The following is a 15,664-nucleotide window of genomic DNA, read 5'->3' on the forward strand; positions in this document are numbered from 1 at the left end:
TATTTGCTTTCTGAAATGTGGAACAGATTGCTTGTTTTAGAACTGATTTAAATTACATTACAAGAACACTGTTCATCTGGCAAGCTATATTCATAAGACACTTGGAAATAATCACTCAGTATATAAGTATATTTCATTCCAACGGATTGGACGTTCTTGACCTTAGATTTTGCCCAAGTTTTGTTCACAACGCTGCTGTGCTGGCCCCCCTACACTTAATCGTTTTGGAGAGTTGTTGTACAGGGAACACTTTGGGACTGGCTTCAAACCAGCTCTGGTTTGGCAAAGGGATAAGCCAAGTGTGTGAGGAGATAAAATGAAATGGAATTTGTATCCAAGGGCTGCCCAGAAATCTGCTATGAGTTAAATCTGAAGAAATCATCTGTTTCACTAGAGTCTGGCAGCATGCTGATGATCCACCTTGATCCTATCCTAGTCCAGATGGACAGATGTCTCTGATTTACTATCTACTTCATCAACTTGCCTAGCTGTGAAGCTCTCAGGATTAGTGTATTGCATCATTTTATCCAGGTACGGTGAAATTTAATTCATACAGTGGCATTGACAACGATAGACATCTGATCCATTTGAGTTGTGAGGACTGGCAGTGAATCCCCGGGCATCTATGAAGGTCAATGGTGGGCAAAGGATTAAAGAAAAGTACAAAATACACAACCGTCACATTCAAATGTTTGTACAAGCAAACAATGACACTTTAACATGCAGCCTTGGTTAGTCAAAGACTAAAGGGTCTCCCAAGTCTCACTTGTCAGGTTGAAATTTTTCCAACTTAGTGAAGATATTCCAATTTAGTATGTGTCATCCTATACTTTTTAGGCCTGAAAAACTCGCTTGCTTCGGTCCTGTACTTCATTTTCTTTTTTTCCCATTTTTAATGCTCTTTAAACGAACTTATTTGACAGTAGCTCATCAATTGTACACAATTTATTAAAAATGTGCTCGCTTTGCATTTCTCCCTCCAATAGTTAGTTCTTGCACCGATGTTGATCAAATTCACAAAGCATGGTCCTTAGGGCACGCTCTATTGGGAAAAAAATCTTGTATATATAGCTTTTGGCCTGGCTGGTGTTACATAAGTAAAAAACTGAAAATTGATGGACTATACATTTGTAGACCAGAGCACCTCATACTTCACACTCCCTGATGAAGTAGCTGAAGAAACGAATAATTTTAAGAAGACAAAATCACTTTTGTAACTCTAAGAGCAAAGCGCAGCAGGTGTTTTGGGTTCCATCTGGTCATATGTTTTGAGTTTTTGCTCTTTTGGCTTTGAAATCCTAAGACTACTAGTATATATATTTTTTTAAAAAAGATAAGAAGCATCAGGTTTAGCACAAAACCATCAATCAGACATCCTTTCTTCTAGTGTGTGAAAGATACATGAATGTGCAGCCCACATGGTTAATACATTTTCCTGAATTGTACCTGGATCGCAAAAGCTTTTAGCTTTCTGCATGCAATGTCTCATTTTTGTTGGAAAAGTCAAAGAGAAGCTGCACAATGAAAGGATTTGAACAGCAAAAAGGCATTCTTCAATGCTCGCATCAGTATTTGAAGGCACATTCCCAGTTTGTTGTACTGCACACAAATTAGCGTACATTGATTTGTTCCAGGCTCCTGGTTGCCTCCGGGGTGTTTTTTTTGCGGGGGAAAATGTGATGTCCATATGAGATACTATTCTCAAAAAAAAAAACAATACAATGTAAAACACATCAAGCAGAGTAAATTGAGGTCTACTGAGCATTTCAATTTCATAGACAAGGTTGACTTAATTGCTGTAAATGAAGGACATAGGGATCCAATCCATTTACAGTGTTAGGGCAAATAGTGTGTGATCACTGTCAGTCTTTGCCACCAATGACGGTGAATCGCTTGAATCATCGCTTCCACTGTGGACAGCTTGTTGTATTTCATGGACAGTTCTTTCCTAAATTTCTCTAACTGAATGTTGAGCTGTTGTTCTGTTTGTGATGGTTGAAACCCACTCAACCTCGTATGTATCTTATGCCAGAGACTGTATGAACTGCTTATAGTTTCACAGCGTATCCTTACAACGGTGACGAGGGGTGCTGATTGCTCAAGCCTATGTGCACCAGTGAATCAGTGGCCAGCCAAAGAACCATTTTTATTAAAATGTATTTAATCTGCCATACTCGAATTCAGAGACATGTGAAACATATATTCATGCTTTTTGCTAAGTAGGACCAAAGTTCATGATATGGGTGCTATTGTGACTAAGTGATACACCCAAAAGATAAATGTTGTGGATAACTATTATGTGGTACAGCATGTTGACTGTGTAAATACAGCTGGTGGAGTCTCTATTTTCACTTAGCATTACAATGCACACATAGCATGTGTGTGAGCTGGGTTTTTCTTCCCTTAACATAATGACAGAGAACAAGTTGTAAACAATGCCCACAGATTTATTTTATTTTTACATATTTTTTATATAGATTGGCCAGTGACTAAAAGGTTAGCTCATCGGACCCACAGTTCTGAGATTGAGGGTTTGATCCCAGGTCCGGACCTTCCTGTGGGGAGTGTGCATGTTCTCCCCGAGCTTGTGTGGGTTTTCTCCAGGTACTCTCGTTTCCTCCCACATCCCCTGTTAGGCTGGTTGAACACTTTAAATTGCACCGATGCATGAGTGTGAGCATGAATACTGGTCTGTGTCCTGGTGCCCTGCGATTGGCTGGCCACCAATTCAGGGTGTTCCCCGCTCGGGGCCCGAAAGTTAGCTGGTATAGGCTCCAGCACCCTCTATGACCCTCGTGGGGATAATTCCTTCATTCCTCTTCCGCACTCCGCATCCTCGTAAGGATTGTGGGTATGCTGCAGGCTATTCCAGCTGACTTTGGGCGAAAGGCAGAATACACTTGCCAGTCAACCAACCGTAGGGCATACAGATGACCATTCGCGCTCACAATCATACTGCCACCAGCGGGAATTGAGCCCGCACCGAAGTCTGGCGAGTGAACCACTTCACCATTAGGTGGCTTCATGTGAGGATAAGCAGTGTAGAAAATGAATGAATGAATAAGTTTACATGCACTCACCCTATCTATTTTGGCAAAATGCATTGAATGGTAATCTTATTTGGTGATAGGTATTTCACTGTTGCCCTCCCAGTTCAAATGAAATTGAATGTCTATCACTGTCAACATCAGTGAATGAGATAAGATTGTGTGTGTGTTCATCCCTGATCTGTTAGGTAAAATGAGCCAATACCTTTGTGCAGTGGTCCTGTGAAATCCATCAGGCTTTGAGTGTGAAGTTGTAAAGATGGCCTCCAGATGACTGCATGCTGGAAATTTATGGATGAACAGTGGCTTGGTAATTGGAATGTGTGGGAAGGAGCTTTGCAACCTCAATGCACATTCTACACTGTGATTAGACCTTTTCCACATATGTTCTGCCCGGGAGGCCTTTTGATATCTTTAAGGTCTTTTCTGGTTTTCTATAGGAATAGGAAGAAAATCACTTTTGGTAGTAGAAATGATGAAGTGCTGATAAGAGGATTTGCAAACTATAAATGTGTGCATTTTTAAAATGTCAATCAGAGCCAGTGCTTCAAGTGTAAGGCAAGACAACTTATTACTCTCACAAGAACAATTTACTACAAGGCCGTAGAGTTTATTTAAGCTTTTAATTTCAATATAACACAAAAGAAAAGATCTGTAAAATGTAGTAGTAACTTGACTCGGTCCCTCTTTTAAAATGAATGCTGTTTGTGTCTCAATCTGCACCCAAAGGACAAAAATCAACAATCTCAGCCAGAAGCTAATTGGTTCCTCACAAACCCCCTTGCTCACTTTATGAGATTCTACATATGGATGGAGCGTGTTGAATCTCCGCAGCCTACCACTTCTTACAGCATGTGGTTGCTTGAAAAAAAGAACAAAAAAAGCTGTGATGAGATTAAACGCTTCAAGATGTTTGCGTGTTGGTTTGAAGCCCAGAATAAAGGGCCACTGAGGGTATTGCATTGTCACATCCTGTTGTTCAAATGGCATGAGTTTGCTGGGCTCTCTTCCATTTCTTTTGTATGCATAACAATATGGTGTAATCTCGTGTAAACGCAGCAATAATGCACTATGAACTATCACATTAGGGAAAACAAAGCATGTAGGATAAAATATACTGTGTGCTGTCTATACTTAAATTGAAAAGACGATACGACTTTAAGGCTACTGCCTCAAGGTTGAAGTTGTCAACGAATTATCTTAATCGGGTAATGTCATTGCTTTAATGAGAGTTACCTTCTGTTTAGTACTTAGCTGCCATTTTGGCTGACTTTAGTCTGAAGCTAAGTCATCCGTTTTGGCTCCAGGATGTAATTTATGTAAATAATGTCCTGTGGTTGAGGAAATGGGACTCACCAGTTTGGGATCCCTGAAGTACTTGCCATGGTGGCGAGATTTTTCACTCTTCATAGGCTATCTGCAAACTTGGATTACACACTTGAAAACAGTGTGGTCCATTTCTAAGACCCAATGTTGCCTAAATGTTCAAACACTATCAAGTCAGTGTTTATCATCCGTCCAAATATTTTCCTCCGTGTTCGCAATGTCTGTCTCTACTCATGTATGCTGGGTACACAGTTTTAAAAGAATTTACAAACTAAAGACTTTGCTTCATTAAATTTACAAGCAAATGTTCCCATTTGACAATGTCAACAACTTTAATCAACAAAGACAAAGCAGTTCACCATGTTTAGTTAGTTGATATACTTTATACATAACTACGGTGCAGCAGTTTCAATGCACTGAACATAAACAAACAAATAATCCATAATACAAAACTGGTTTCATTTTTGGGTTTTGCCAAATATTTTACATCTTGAATATGCCCTTTGATTAAAAGGTGTTTCCTGCAGGAAAACATTAGATTAGATTTATTTTGTAGCATTTAAAATATTTGTACATTTCATAAGATGACTTCGGGCCAAACTTTGTTTTTTGTTTTTGCTGCCTACTTAATTATATGGAAGAATGAGACATGTGAACAGTTTTTTACAGCACTGAACAAAAAAAATAGGCAATTAGTGGTCTCAACTGTTCTTTTTGTTTCCAGGGTAAAACAAAAAACAAAGTCAAAACATATGTCGCTCGGTAGCATTACTGGAGTTATAAGCTACCTATCAAGTCCTAAATGAGTGTCTCCTTCTGCTTCTCCTCACTGTATGTGGACCACATACAGTACATGTATATCAATCCTGTCTGACAATCTGACGTGTGGCTCTGCTTAACAATAACTGATTTTTTTCTTTGGAATGTTGTTGGATATGAGAGGAAATGAAAACAGCATAACAAAGATAATGTTGGAGTAACTTGCCCGTTCTTGGCTTTTAGGGTGTTTACACCATCCTGAAAATATGCATACTAAACAATTTGTCTGCAGTGTGGTATCTAAGAAGTGCGTCATGGAAGTTTTTCATAATGGTAATATTGAGATACAGTTAAAACAGTAGTCACTGAATGACTACTTGTGTAGAGGTAACTCACAGCAAATAATTGTTGTTGGTTCAATAAAGTAAAATATAGTACAAAAAAAAGTTACTTTTTTCACGCTCCAATTCTAGAAGAAAAAAAACCCAGACACCACTGCTGTCTTTTTTATGATATCATTTAACTCAGGATTTAAAAAAAATCAACAAAACCAGTGGGAAATGCTTTTCCAAAACAAGGGAAAGAGAGACATATGTTTTACTGTACAGCTTTGAAGATGAAAAATCATTTTTGGTAGTGGAATAAAAGGATTCCAAAATGACTTGGTTTTATTTTGGGTCATGGCAGTGGTCACAAGCACATTGCCATTATTTCTATTCTGGCGCTGTTATCGAGTGACAACTTGGATCATTCATTCAACTGTCGGCCCAACTGCAGCACAGCCAGAAATGTTATATATGGCAGTACCCGTATAATTTAGTTTGATTTAATATCCAAATAAAAATATTGGGGAAGAGGGGCGCCAGAGAGTGTTGGAGGTGGAACAGGCAAGAGACAACGGAATTGGCATTGAAAAGATCCCCCGCTTCAATTGTTATTTTCAATCTTCTGTTTAACACATTCTTCCAGATTAACTGGCATTCTCATTTCAGGCATTTTGAATAAAAATAAATAAAAAGTCTGGAAGTGATTTACAAATTGTAGCTCAGGGGTGGCCAAGTCTGGTCCTCGAGAGCCCCTCTCCAGTCTGTTTTCCTCCACCAACACACCTGAATCAAATAATTGATCAGTATGAAGCTTCTGGACAGCTGGCTGATGCATACCTGTCAACCTCTGCCGATAACTGCCCTTATAAATGATTATGATTCCCCTTACAGACCCCCCAAAAACCTTACAAACACCGTACGACTCGTACGGTGTTTGTAAGGTTTTTGGGGGGTTTGTAAGGGGAATCATAATCATTTATAAGGGCAGTTATCGGCAGAGGTTGACAGGTATGCTGATGAGTTGATCATTTGATTCAGGTTTGGTAGAGGAGGAAGATATGGAAAACAGACTGGATAGGGGATCTTAGTTTAGGGTTATGTTTAAGGCAGTGGTCTCAAACCGGTCCTCAAAGGGCTGCAGTGGGTGCAGGTTTTCATTCCAACTCAACAAGAGGATACCTTTTGCAAGTGTAATCAGTTAAACAGTTGATTGCAGCTAGGTGCTACTTATTTTAGAAGACACCTGATTGGTTAAAATGTCGGCACTGGATCGGTTGGAACAAAAACCAGGGGTCCACTTCGGCCCTCGGCGGAATCGGTTTGAGACACCTGGACTTTAAGGTTATGTTTAGAGTTAGGTTTAGGGTTATTTTTAGGGTTAGGATTTGGGTTATGTTTAGGGTTAGGTTTATGGTTAGGTTTAAGGTTAGGTTTAGGGTTAGGGTTAGGGTTAGAGTTATGGTTAGGATTATGGTTAGCACTATGGTTAGAGTTTGGGTTAGGCGCAGGGGTGGCCAAGTCTGGTCCTCGAGAGGCCCTATCCACTGTTTTCCATGTCTCCCTCCACCAACACACCGGAATCAAATAAATGGGATCAGTATGAAGCTTCTGGGCAGCTTGCTGATTAGTTGATCATTAGATTCAGGTGTGGTAGAGGAGGGAGATATGGAAAACAGACTGATAGGAGCTCTAGAAGACCGGAATTGGCCACCCCTGTTGTAGCACATAAAGAAAACACAGGTTTATTTTCAAGGGCATAAATCAAACATAATCTGTCTTTTTCTGGCATAAAGGGAAGGAGTCTTCAAATCTAATTTATGCCTTTGCAAAAACCAAGAGCAAATGTAACCACACAGCAATGTAATATCTCATCTCATCTCATCTCATTTTCTGATTCGCTTTATCTTCATTACAGTCGCAGGGGTTGCTGGAGCCTATCCCAGCTGTCTCCGGGCCACAGGCGGTGGCCAGCTGATCGCAGGGCACAAGGAGACAGACAACCACTCTCACACCCATGCCTAGGGGTAATTTAGAGTGTCCACTCAGCCTACCATGCATGTTTTTGGAATGTGGGAGGAAACCGCAGTACCTGGAGGAAACCCACAAAGGCCCGGGGAGAACATGCAAACTCCACACAGATGGACATTGCCTGAATTTGAACCCAGGACCCTAGAGCTGTGAGGCCAACGCGCTAACCACTCGCGCCACCTGGCCGCAATCTAATATATAAAATATGAAAACATATTATACAGTACAATAATAAATTGGAAAGTTTTCCAAAGATTGTAAAGAACGGACACCAATATGAATTCCATGAGGTGCCATTAGAAACCTGCTAGTCAGTCATCAGTGAGGGTTTAAGAGCTCCCTCTTTAAACCCAGACTTAAAAATAACAGACAAGGCCCCTCAGGGTATGTGCTTGATTCATAATGTTAAAAAGACATTATGTTTAAGTGCTTGTGTGTGTTTGCAGATATGGAAGAGGATTAAGGCCTGTGTAGCAAAAACTAAGTTCACAGGATTCTTGCTATTTAAGTCAGAATTCTGACTTTCAATTAAGAATTCTGACAAATTATTAGAATTAAGTCATATCTCTGACAATAAAGTGATCATGTTAGTATTATCGTTTAAAAAGTAGGAATTCTGCCAACCATTTTTTTCTTCTTCACTGGCCTTCACCCTTTTCCATATGCAGTTGCTGGTAAAACACGCCAGTGTTGGTTCTGTGATTTCCCCGTGTTGAAATGAAAGGATTAGGATAGCTATCCACCATACACAGGTCAAAAATGGAAAATCTAACTTTTCAGCTGTCAACATTGTCTTTTTGAAGACCAAATACATTGGAAAGATCTTTGAAATCTGGCAAAGTAATCACTTTTTTTTAACCATGCTTCAAATTTGTGGTAATTCAACATTCTAACATGGATATAATTGCCAAAGAAAATCTGACGTGTTCTTCCGGAGCAAAAAAGCTTGCATTTTGGAGCAAATATCTGTAAACATGGTGAAAGTTTGCGACGTTTTGGAACAGTTTCGTCAAAGTAAGGAGTTACCTTAAAACAACAAGAAAAAACATTTATCGGATACAAATGGTATAAGATTATAAAATACAAAATTTTGACAAGATACAAAATTTGAATTCAAAGAAAGATGGGAATTTATTTGTAACTCATGAGGGATACATATTAGTTTTTAAAGTATTAAAATGGTATCTATTATCTATAATAAATCATTTTATATGGCATATAACTATCAAATCTGGTTTCATAAAATGGCATGCTTCGTGATTCAATGAAAATAACAGTCAAATTGTTTTTGGTAGTGAGGCCTATAAAAGATTCCTGGATCTCACAGTGCTTTCTTTTGCTGTACAATTTAAAATGATGCAATTGCTGTGCTGCTTGTGAATGAAGATATCAAAATTACCCATGGCTTGCATGCTCTGTCTTGCTGTAATTTCACCTGGCACGTCACACAATCCACTTCATTTATTTCAAGAAAAATAATGCTCCTTTACTTTTTGGCAAGTATAGGTCTGAAAGTGTCATCTATAACACTATCCAAAGCCTCTGACATGTTGGTCCAACTAAGGTTTCCTTCATGGTCCTCGTTCTCGATGCATATTCGCAGCAGCGTTGCACTTATTAAATTTGAAGCGGTTCTTTGACTTGACAAGCATTTTGTTTTGCATTCTAAATTTCTATCATGTGTTTCATAGAATTGTGGGATATGTTTGTCAAAAATTGTGATGATGTTCCTCAACTCCAGTTCTAATGCCTATTTGAATTGTTATAGTCCCCATTTGTTTTTACTCCATTTAGGAAAAGTACAATAATTAAGAAAGCAACTTAGAATTAGGCCAAATGAGGGGGGAAATGCCATCATACAATTTAAAGCATGTTGATGAAATGTAACTTTACAGTAGAAGCATGATAGAAAAGTTGTGCCACTCCTTTAAAATCATATTGTGTGTCTGTTACTAATGCAAATCTACTACAAAAGTCAAAGTAAGCTATAATGGCTTGATATCATTGATCACATGACTTAGTTTAATTTCTTCCCTAAACTGGAAGTATTTGTATTTTATACAGACCACCCCATGAGAGAAGTGAGTAAATAGTGTTTTTGTGTAATGTTTGTATACGTTTGAGTCTGTTTGGGTTGACATGTTGTTATCTCTAGTTGGTTTAAAGTTACCAGAATCCAAAAAGAGACAGTCTATCAATCAAAGTAAGTACCCAAGACCTTTTGAGAGTTAATGGACCAGCCACACGGATGTACCTTCTAACCCCATGGGAAACAAAGTAAACCACACAAAAGTGGTTCTTACTGGACAGATAAAGGTTTCATTTACTCAATCAGACTATGTTTTTATGAATATCATATTAACTGTAAGTTAGAAAGTCATTCTAATAGAGTATAACTTAATTAACTGTGTCAGACTCCTCTTCCAAGTTAGGCTAAGAAAAATCAGTAACAAGGAGAACTTAGTTTCAATCTTCCCTTTTTCATATTCCCTTGACTCTTCCTGAATTCAAACATATAGATAAAGCCTCTTGGCTCTGTGCAAAGCCAAAGCCAGCTTAAGGCACCACTTTTCTGTTTTACCACTCTCACGTTTAGTCTTCATCTTTTCCACAAGGATGTGATTTTCCTCCTCAGCATTATCCCCAACTAGCAATTATCTTTCTGCCAATGCAGTGTCCCTGTAATTCCTTCAAACCATCCACGGTCCAGAGACTATCAGGGAGGTCTTTCTCTCGCATGCAAACTAAAATGTAGTGACCTTCATTTTTCTCTCTCTCATTTGCCAACACATGCATATCTTTTACGCACTGCTGGATTTTTCCCTTGTGTGGCACTAAGACATCATCATAAAGTTTGGTTTCCGTGGTTTCTTGCAGAACAAACTCTTAATAAATTACATTTACTATATGGATGGTAGTCCCTTGTACAGTATATTAAATATTATTGTTGACCTATAAAGCGACCTGGTGATTGAGCGGTTGCCACGTCTCCCTCACACTTATGAGATCAAGGGTTTGATACCAAGTGGGTCCTGATTGTGTGGAGTTCGCATGTTCTGCCCGGGCATGTGTGGGTTTTCACCAGGTAATCTGTTTTCCCCCCACATCCCAAAAACATGCACCGTAGGCTGGCTGAACACTTTAAATTGCCTCTTTTGTTTCAAATCCAGATCAGGTCCACCTGTGTGGAGTTTCCATGTTCTCCCCGCGCCTACGTGGGTTTCCTCCGGGTACTCCGGTTTCCTCCCACATTCCAAAAATATGCATGGTAGGCTGATTGGACACTCTAAATTGCTCCACGGTATGTGTGTGAGTGTGCATGGTTGTCTGTCTCCTTGTCCCCTGCGATCGGCTAGATGACCCCCGAATCTGGCCCGGAGTCAGTATGGATTGGCTCCAGCACTCCAAGCGGTTCAGAAAATGAGATGAGATGAGGTTTGTTTACAAACGTGTATGAATTCCAACTTTACGTCTTTTGAGTCTGTATCCGTTTTTGCTACCGCAACCAAAATGGCGCCGTTCAAGTGGCAGCCAGTGGCGGTAGCTCCGTCCGCTCTTGCTTGTTTTGTGTTTTTGCTGCTTTTCTGTCTTAATGATTTGATTTGGTGATTCTTAATGATCCCATTTACTTTGATTTGCTTTGTACTTTGTGCTTTTGCTTTGTTGTTCTGTGGGCTTTCCTAATGTACTATCTAACTTATATCTATGCCTTTTCTTGCTACTGTCACAATGAAATTTCCCGAACATAGGATGAATAAAGTTATCCAATCCAATCCAATCAAATCAAATAGACGCTGCATTTTTCAAGGACGATGGACACGACTCTCTGTAATACATTAGATTTTCTACCCGCTTAGAAAGCGGATTAGAATTTTTACTTTTATTTTGAAAATATAAAAGGAAGCTGCAACTGTAATTCTCGCTGGTTTCGTTGTGGTCAACGCCAGCGGCGACCAAGCTGTGTTCACGCAGCATCAGAGTGCCGAGCCCTCGCGTGGTAAGGAAGGCGTGTGAAACCGAACCTCGTCACCGATTGAATAAACCCCACTGGTGCAAGATTTTTTTTGCCTCCTCTCCTTGGCGAAGCTCCAGCTGGATAAAGAGCTCTCCGCCTCTCAGCCAGGATGGGTTAGACACGCCGCGACCCTCGGCATGTCCACTTTGTGCACTTGAACCAGCGAGGATGGGGGGCACCGGACTTGTTTTCGCGCAGACGTCCTGACAAAGACGACGACTGCCAGGGGACACACTTTCGGGATTTTGCAGTCGTTCATTCTTTTTAGTTCTGTTGTGGGAAAACGGCACGTTAAGAGAAATGTTTGCAGAATTGCTGTGCACTGCCGTGGCTTTGGTCCTGTACGTCAACACTCTGGGAGCAGATTTTTGCTACGATGACAGGTACCACATCTTCACTATCAGGCTCATTATTCAACAACCTTCACAAAATAAAAATAAATAAAAAAGAAATTAACTTATTGATTGCACTGCTAAACAAACCACGTGGTTTCTGGACCAGTAAGATCCCCCTACCAAAACACAATTAATTAATTAATTCATTCATTCAAGTTTCTGCTCGATTTGTTGTATTTTGGTATTGGTCCTGTTAATTGTTCTCTGGGGAAGAAATCATTCCACAGAACTATTCCCAAACTGTGCAAATGTGTAGCCACTGGAACGTTGAAGTGTTAAGTTTTTTTTGGGCTCCCCATCAGACTAAAATTGACTGGAAACAATGATTTTTGGGGGGAAGAGCACCATTTGATATTTGATGGCTGAGTGATTGTCACTGCCTCAGGCTCATTGTTCCTCATTCAAACTGTGATGTAGGTCATTGGCTCCTGCACTTAGTTTTCTTGGCTGTGCAGCCGTGCATTTTAATAGATTTCACAAATTCAGTTTGAATCAAATGCACATATAGTAGTCATAAAAGTGAATGTTACTGTTTCAATGTAGGTTCTGTTTGTAAAATTGCATATTTCCCTTCAAAATATGCCACAACAGAGCTTGCGGTGTTGAGATGTTCTGATTTTTTTGTTTGAATCTCAACCGTTGATTTACCAACTTTCTTCCACATTGCAAAAAGATGTAAATCAGGCTGATTGAAGACTCGAAATTGCCCATATCAGTTAATGAGAGAACCCCTTGACTGTCTCAATGTGCGCTCTGATTGAATGACACTCAGTCTTGAGTAAGTTCTGCATGCCCAAAAATATAAATGCAAGTGAAAATTTTGGGGGTGATCAAGCTCTTTGTGTAAAAAGATTCCCTAGCTGTCCGACAGATTTGGGGCACTTTACAATCACTCACAATTCCAAATGTCATGCTAATAGAAAAAGACCAAATCTCTCATGTATTGAAAACCTCCTTTAAGTATCATTATTTTTAATGTAGGTAGTTCATCTTCACTCTTTAAACTATTTTAAAAATTACATTATTATTTTTTCCTTGCATATTAATAGGTCGCCTTCCTATTATTACCTAGACTCAAAATATTTCCAAACTTATCTCTGCAGCATTTTGTGCACATTTGCCATGTACCACATGACTATTCCAATAAAATCAAAGGTTATTGTGTAAAGCAAACACCCTCCATATAAACTGCAGAGCTGTTTCCTTTACAACTCTGCTAAATGCTCTCTACTAAAGAACACTTGCTACAAATAGAAAAATATCCTTAGGCAAGTTATTCTGCTTAAGTAGTTTTTCTTTCCCTGCAGTGTATTTGTCAATAGACAGATATTGAATGTTCATAAAGCTGTCACCGTGTTAGCAGAAAGATGAAAGGTGACTGCTGGAGAGATCAAACAGCCTTCAAAGTTTAAGATGATCCGTCAAACACTAAATGGTCTGTGTATGAATGTTATTTATTGACACCAGAGACATCTAACATAGTAACGGTTTCTGACACTTACCCCGCTATCTCAGCCAAGAACCTTTTCCTTTCTTATTTGATGCCTTCTTATGTTTGACAGAATTTTGCAGGCTATCTGACATCCAGCACTATCTATTTTCAGCACCACGTGTTGCACTCAGCCTCGTAATTAGCAGCAATCCCCTGTCCCCTCGGGCTGCAGTGGTGGTGAGAGAGCAGCAGCTTTGTTAATTTGTCAAAGGAACACCATCCCAGACCCACATCGAGATATAAGCTTGCACAAGGCGTACGTACGCACGTGAGGTGAAACCAGTTGTGCTTCTTTCATGGAAATCAAGCTTTTGGTTAGAAGAAGGCATTTTTGAATGGTAACATTTGACTGTGACGTTGCAGACAAGATAGAATTGTATGACATAAAAGGGTACAAATTTGTGGAGTCCGAGATTTTAATTAGAGTTGAACTGTTGTGTATACTGTTTGACTTTTCTTACAACCAAGGACACACTGTACAAGACACTTCAGAATCAATTAACCAGATTCAGTATCAGTATTACAGCACTGAGAAAACATGGTTGTTGGCTGTCGTATTTGGCTGTTCTCTTACTAACGGCAGTGGTTTAGGAGACAAATGACTGAGGCCAATGTCACAAAGGTATCTATCTATCTTATCAATAATTTGGTGAACTACTAATACATGGCTCTTAAATACATTTCATAAGGTTGCAGTAAAGAGTTGGTAATTGCTTGGGCATTTATGTATATAAAATAATTTGCTCTAAAATCGGATATTGTTGAATGTGAGTTTCGTTTTGGTGAGCGGATAAAATAAAATTCAGGGAGCTTGTTTGTTAAAATTTGGACCAATTCTGTAGTTCATCTATTTAAGGCAGGGTTTGCGGAAAGCCATTTGAACACAAAATCATTGAGAACCCAAATTCTATGACTTCATATTATAAAATCCTTGTTTATTGTCTTAAGTTGTGTTCATTGTACATTAATTTGATGGACCTTCATTTATTTGGGCTCTTAGTGTGGCATAGTTTCATCAGATCTAGTGTGAATGGTTGCGCAATTACTATAGTGATCAATCAGCATAATTGATGGAGACAAAGGTTATGATATTGGTCAAATGAATCTCCTATTTCAAAGCAGATGACAGGCTTTCACCAAGGTGAATGTGTAAATTCCATTTGGGCTGTTGAATATAATTTTCTATCCAGAGCCTCAAGCCACACACTCGTTTCTTTGCAGTTGCCTGTCAAGTACTGATGATGGATGTGATGAGCTGCACCTCATATTTTCATGTGATGTGGTGAGGTTTAACTGCATGAGGATGTTGTGAAGGTTGTGGGCTTGGCAAGGGTGGTCACTTGCAGTGGTCCAACAATTGTAAGGCAGAGCCACATTGCTTTCTTGTATTATATGGATTTGACCAGAACCTCCACATGATGACAGGGTCTTGCACTTGGTGGTGATAAATAACAGAGAAGCATAATATTTTGCACAGTGTCTACTCTACCTCGGAGATGCTTGTTTGTACAGGTAGGGATGATTTATGAGTCATTTTAATGACTGCTAACCTTCATCCTGATGAACTATGATTTACATACCACAGTCCATTTGAAGCATCAATTTTTCATTGGTAGATTCCGATATGTTTTGCTCCACAACACATCCTAGAATAGACAGATCCCCGCAACGCTCCCGGTATATACCCCCTTGTTGCCGCTTCCTTGGCCCCTTGTGAAATGGCAGTGGTCTGTAACTCTATATTGGAGGATAGGCTGGTTAGGCCTGTGGTTCTGTTGAGGACCCAAGGGCGGCAACCCAGCAGTCTGAGCATCTCCTTATTTTTCCCAGTCTGGGTTTCTCTTCCTCCTCCCTGTAATTACTGTCTTTCCTGCATCTCTCTCAAGCTCAGTCTGTCTTCCTTCCTCACATGTCTGTCTGCCATGCCTTTAGTTCCATTATCCAACATCGGCCTGCAGATCGTCCTGTGTGGTTTTTCTGCTTTCTGGAGCTTAAAGGGAAGATTTAGAAACTTGTGAAGAAGACGCAAAAGAGGCATGGTGGCTTTAATAAACTGTTTCTTGCCAGAATTGAGGCATTATAAGTCTCACTTGTAAGTCATGTAGATCTCATGCATTTGGTTTTCTTAAAGATATTATTGTACATGATAAAATCTGAATATTATCTTTTAGGTACAGAAATTAGATGGGTAGTTTTGTCATTTCAATGGCTGAAGAAATTCATGTTACATGTTCACACGACACAGGAATACTTATGTTTACCCTCACTGATTATGC

At 39.5% G+C, this 15,664-nt stretch overlaps 1 protein-coding gene across 2 annotated transcripts in view; it reads left to right on the plus strand.

The window, feature by feature from the left end:
- Positions 1-11,415: 11,415 nt before the first annotated feature.
- tmtc2b (transmembrane O-mannosyltransferase targeting cadherins 2b) overlaps positions 11,416-15,664 on the plus strand; it is a 52,733-nt gene continuing 48,484 nt past the window's right edge. Inside the window, exons 1-2 of one of the 2 annotated variants that reach the window (XM_077596809.1) lie at positions 11,416-11,483; positions 11,573-11,884. In XM_077596809.1, the coding sequence (XP_077452935.1) occupies positions 11,802-11,884 (83 nt within the window). In that variant the 5' untranslated portion in view covers positions 11,416-11,483; positions 11,573-11,801. Of the gene's footprint in view, positions 11,885-15,664 lie in introns of both variants that reach the window. The other variant, XM_077596808.1, reaches the window with a different exon arrangement.

The sequence above is a fragment of the Stigmatopora argus genome, chromosome 3 (assembly GCF_051989625.1).
Source record: "Stigmatopora argus isolate UIUO_Sarg chromosome 3, RoL_Sarg_1.0, whole genome shotgun sequence".
Taxonomy (NCBI): Eukaryota; Metazoa; Chordata; class Actinopteri; order Syngnathiformes; family Syngnathidae; genus Stigmatopora; species Stigmatopora argus.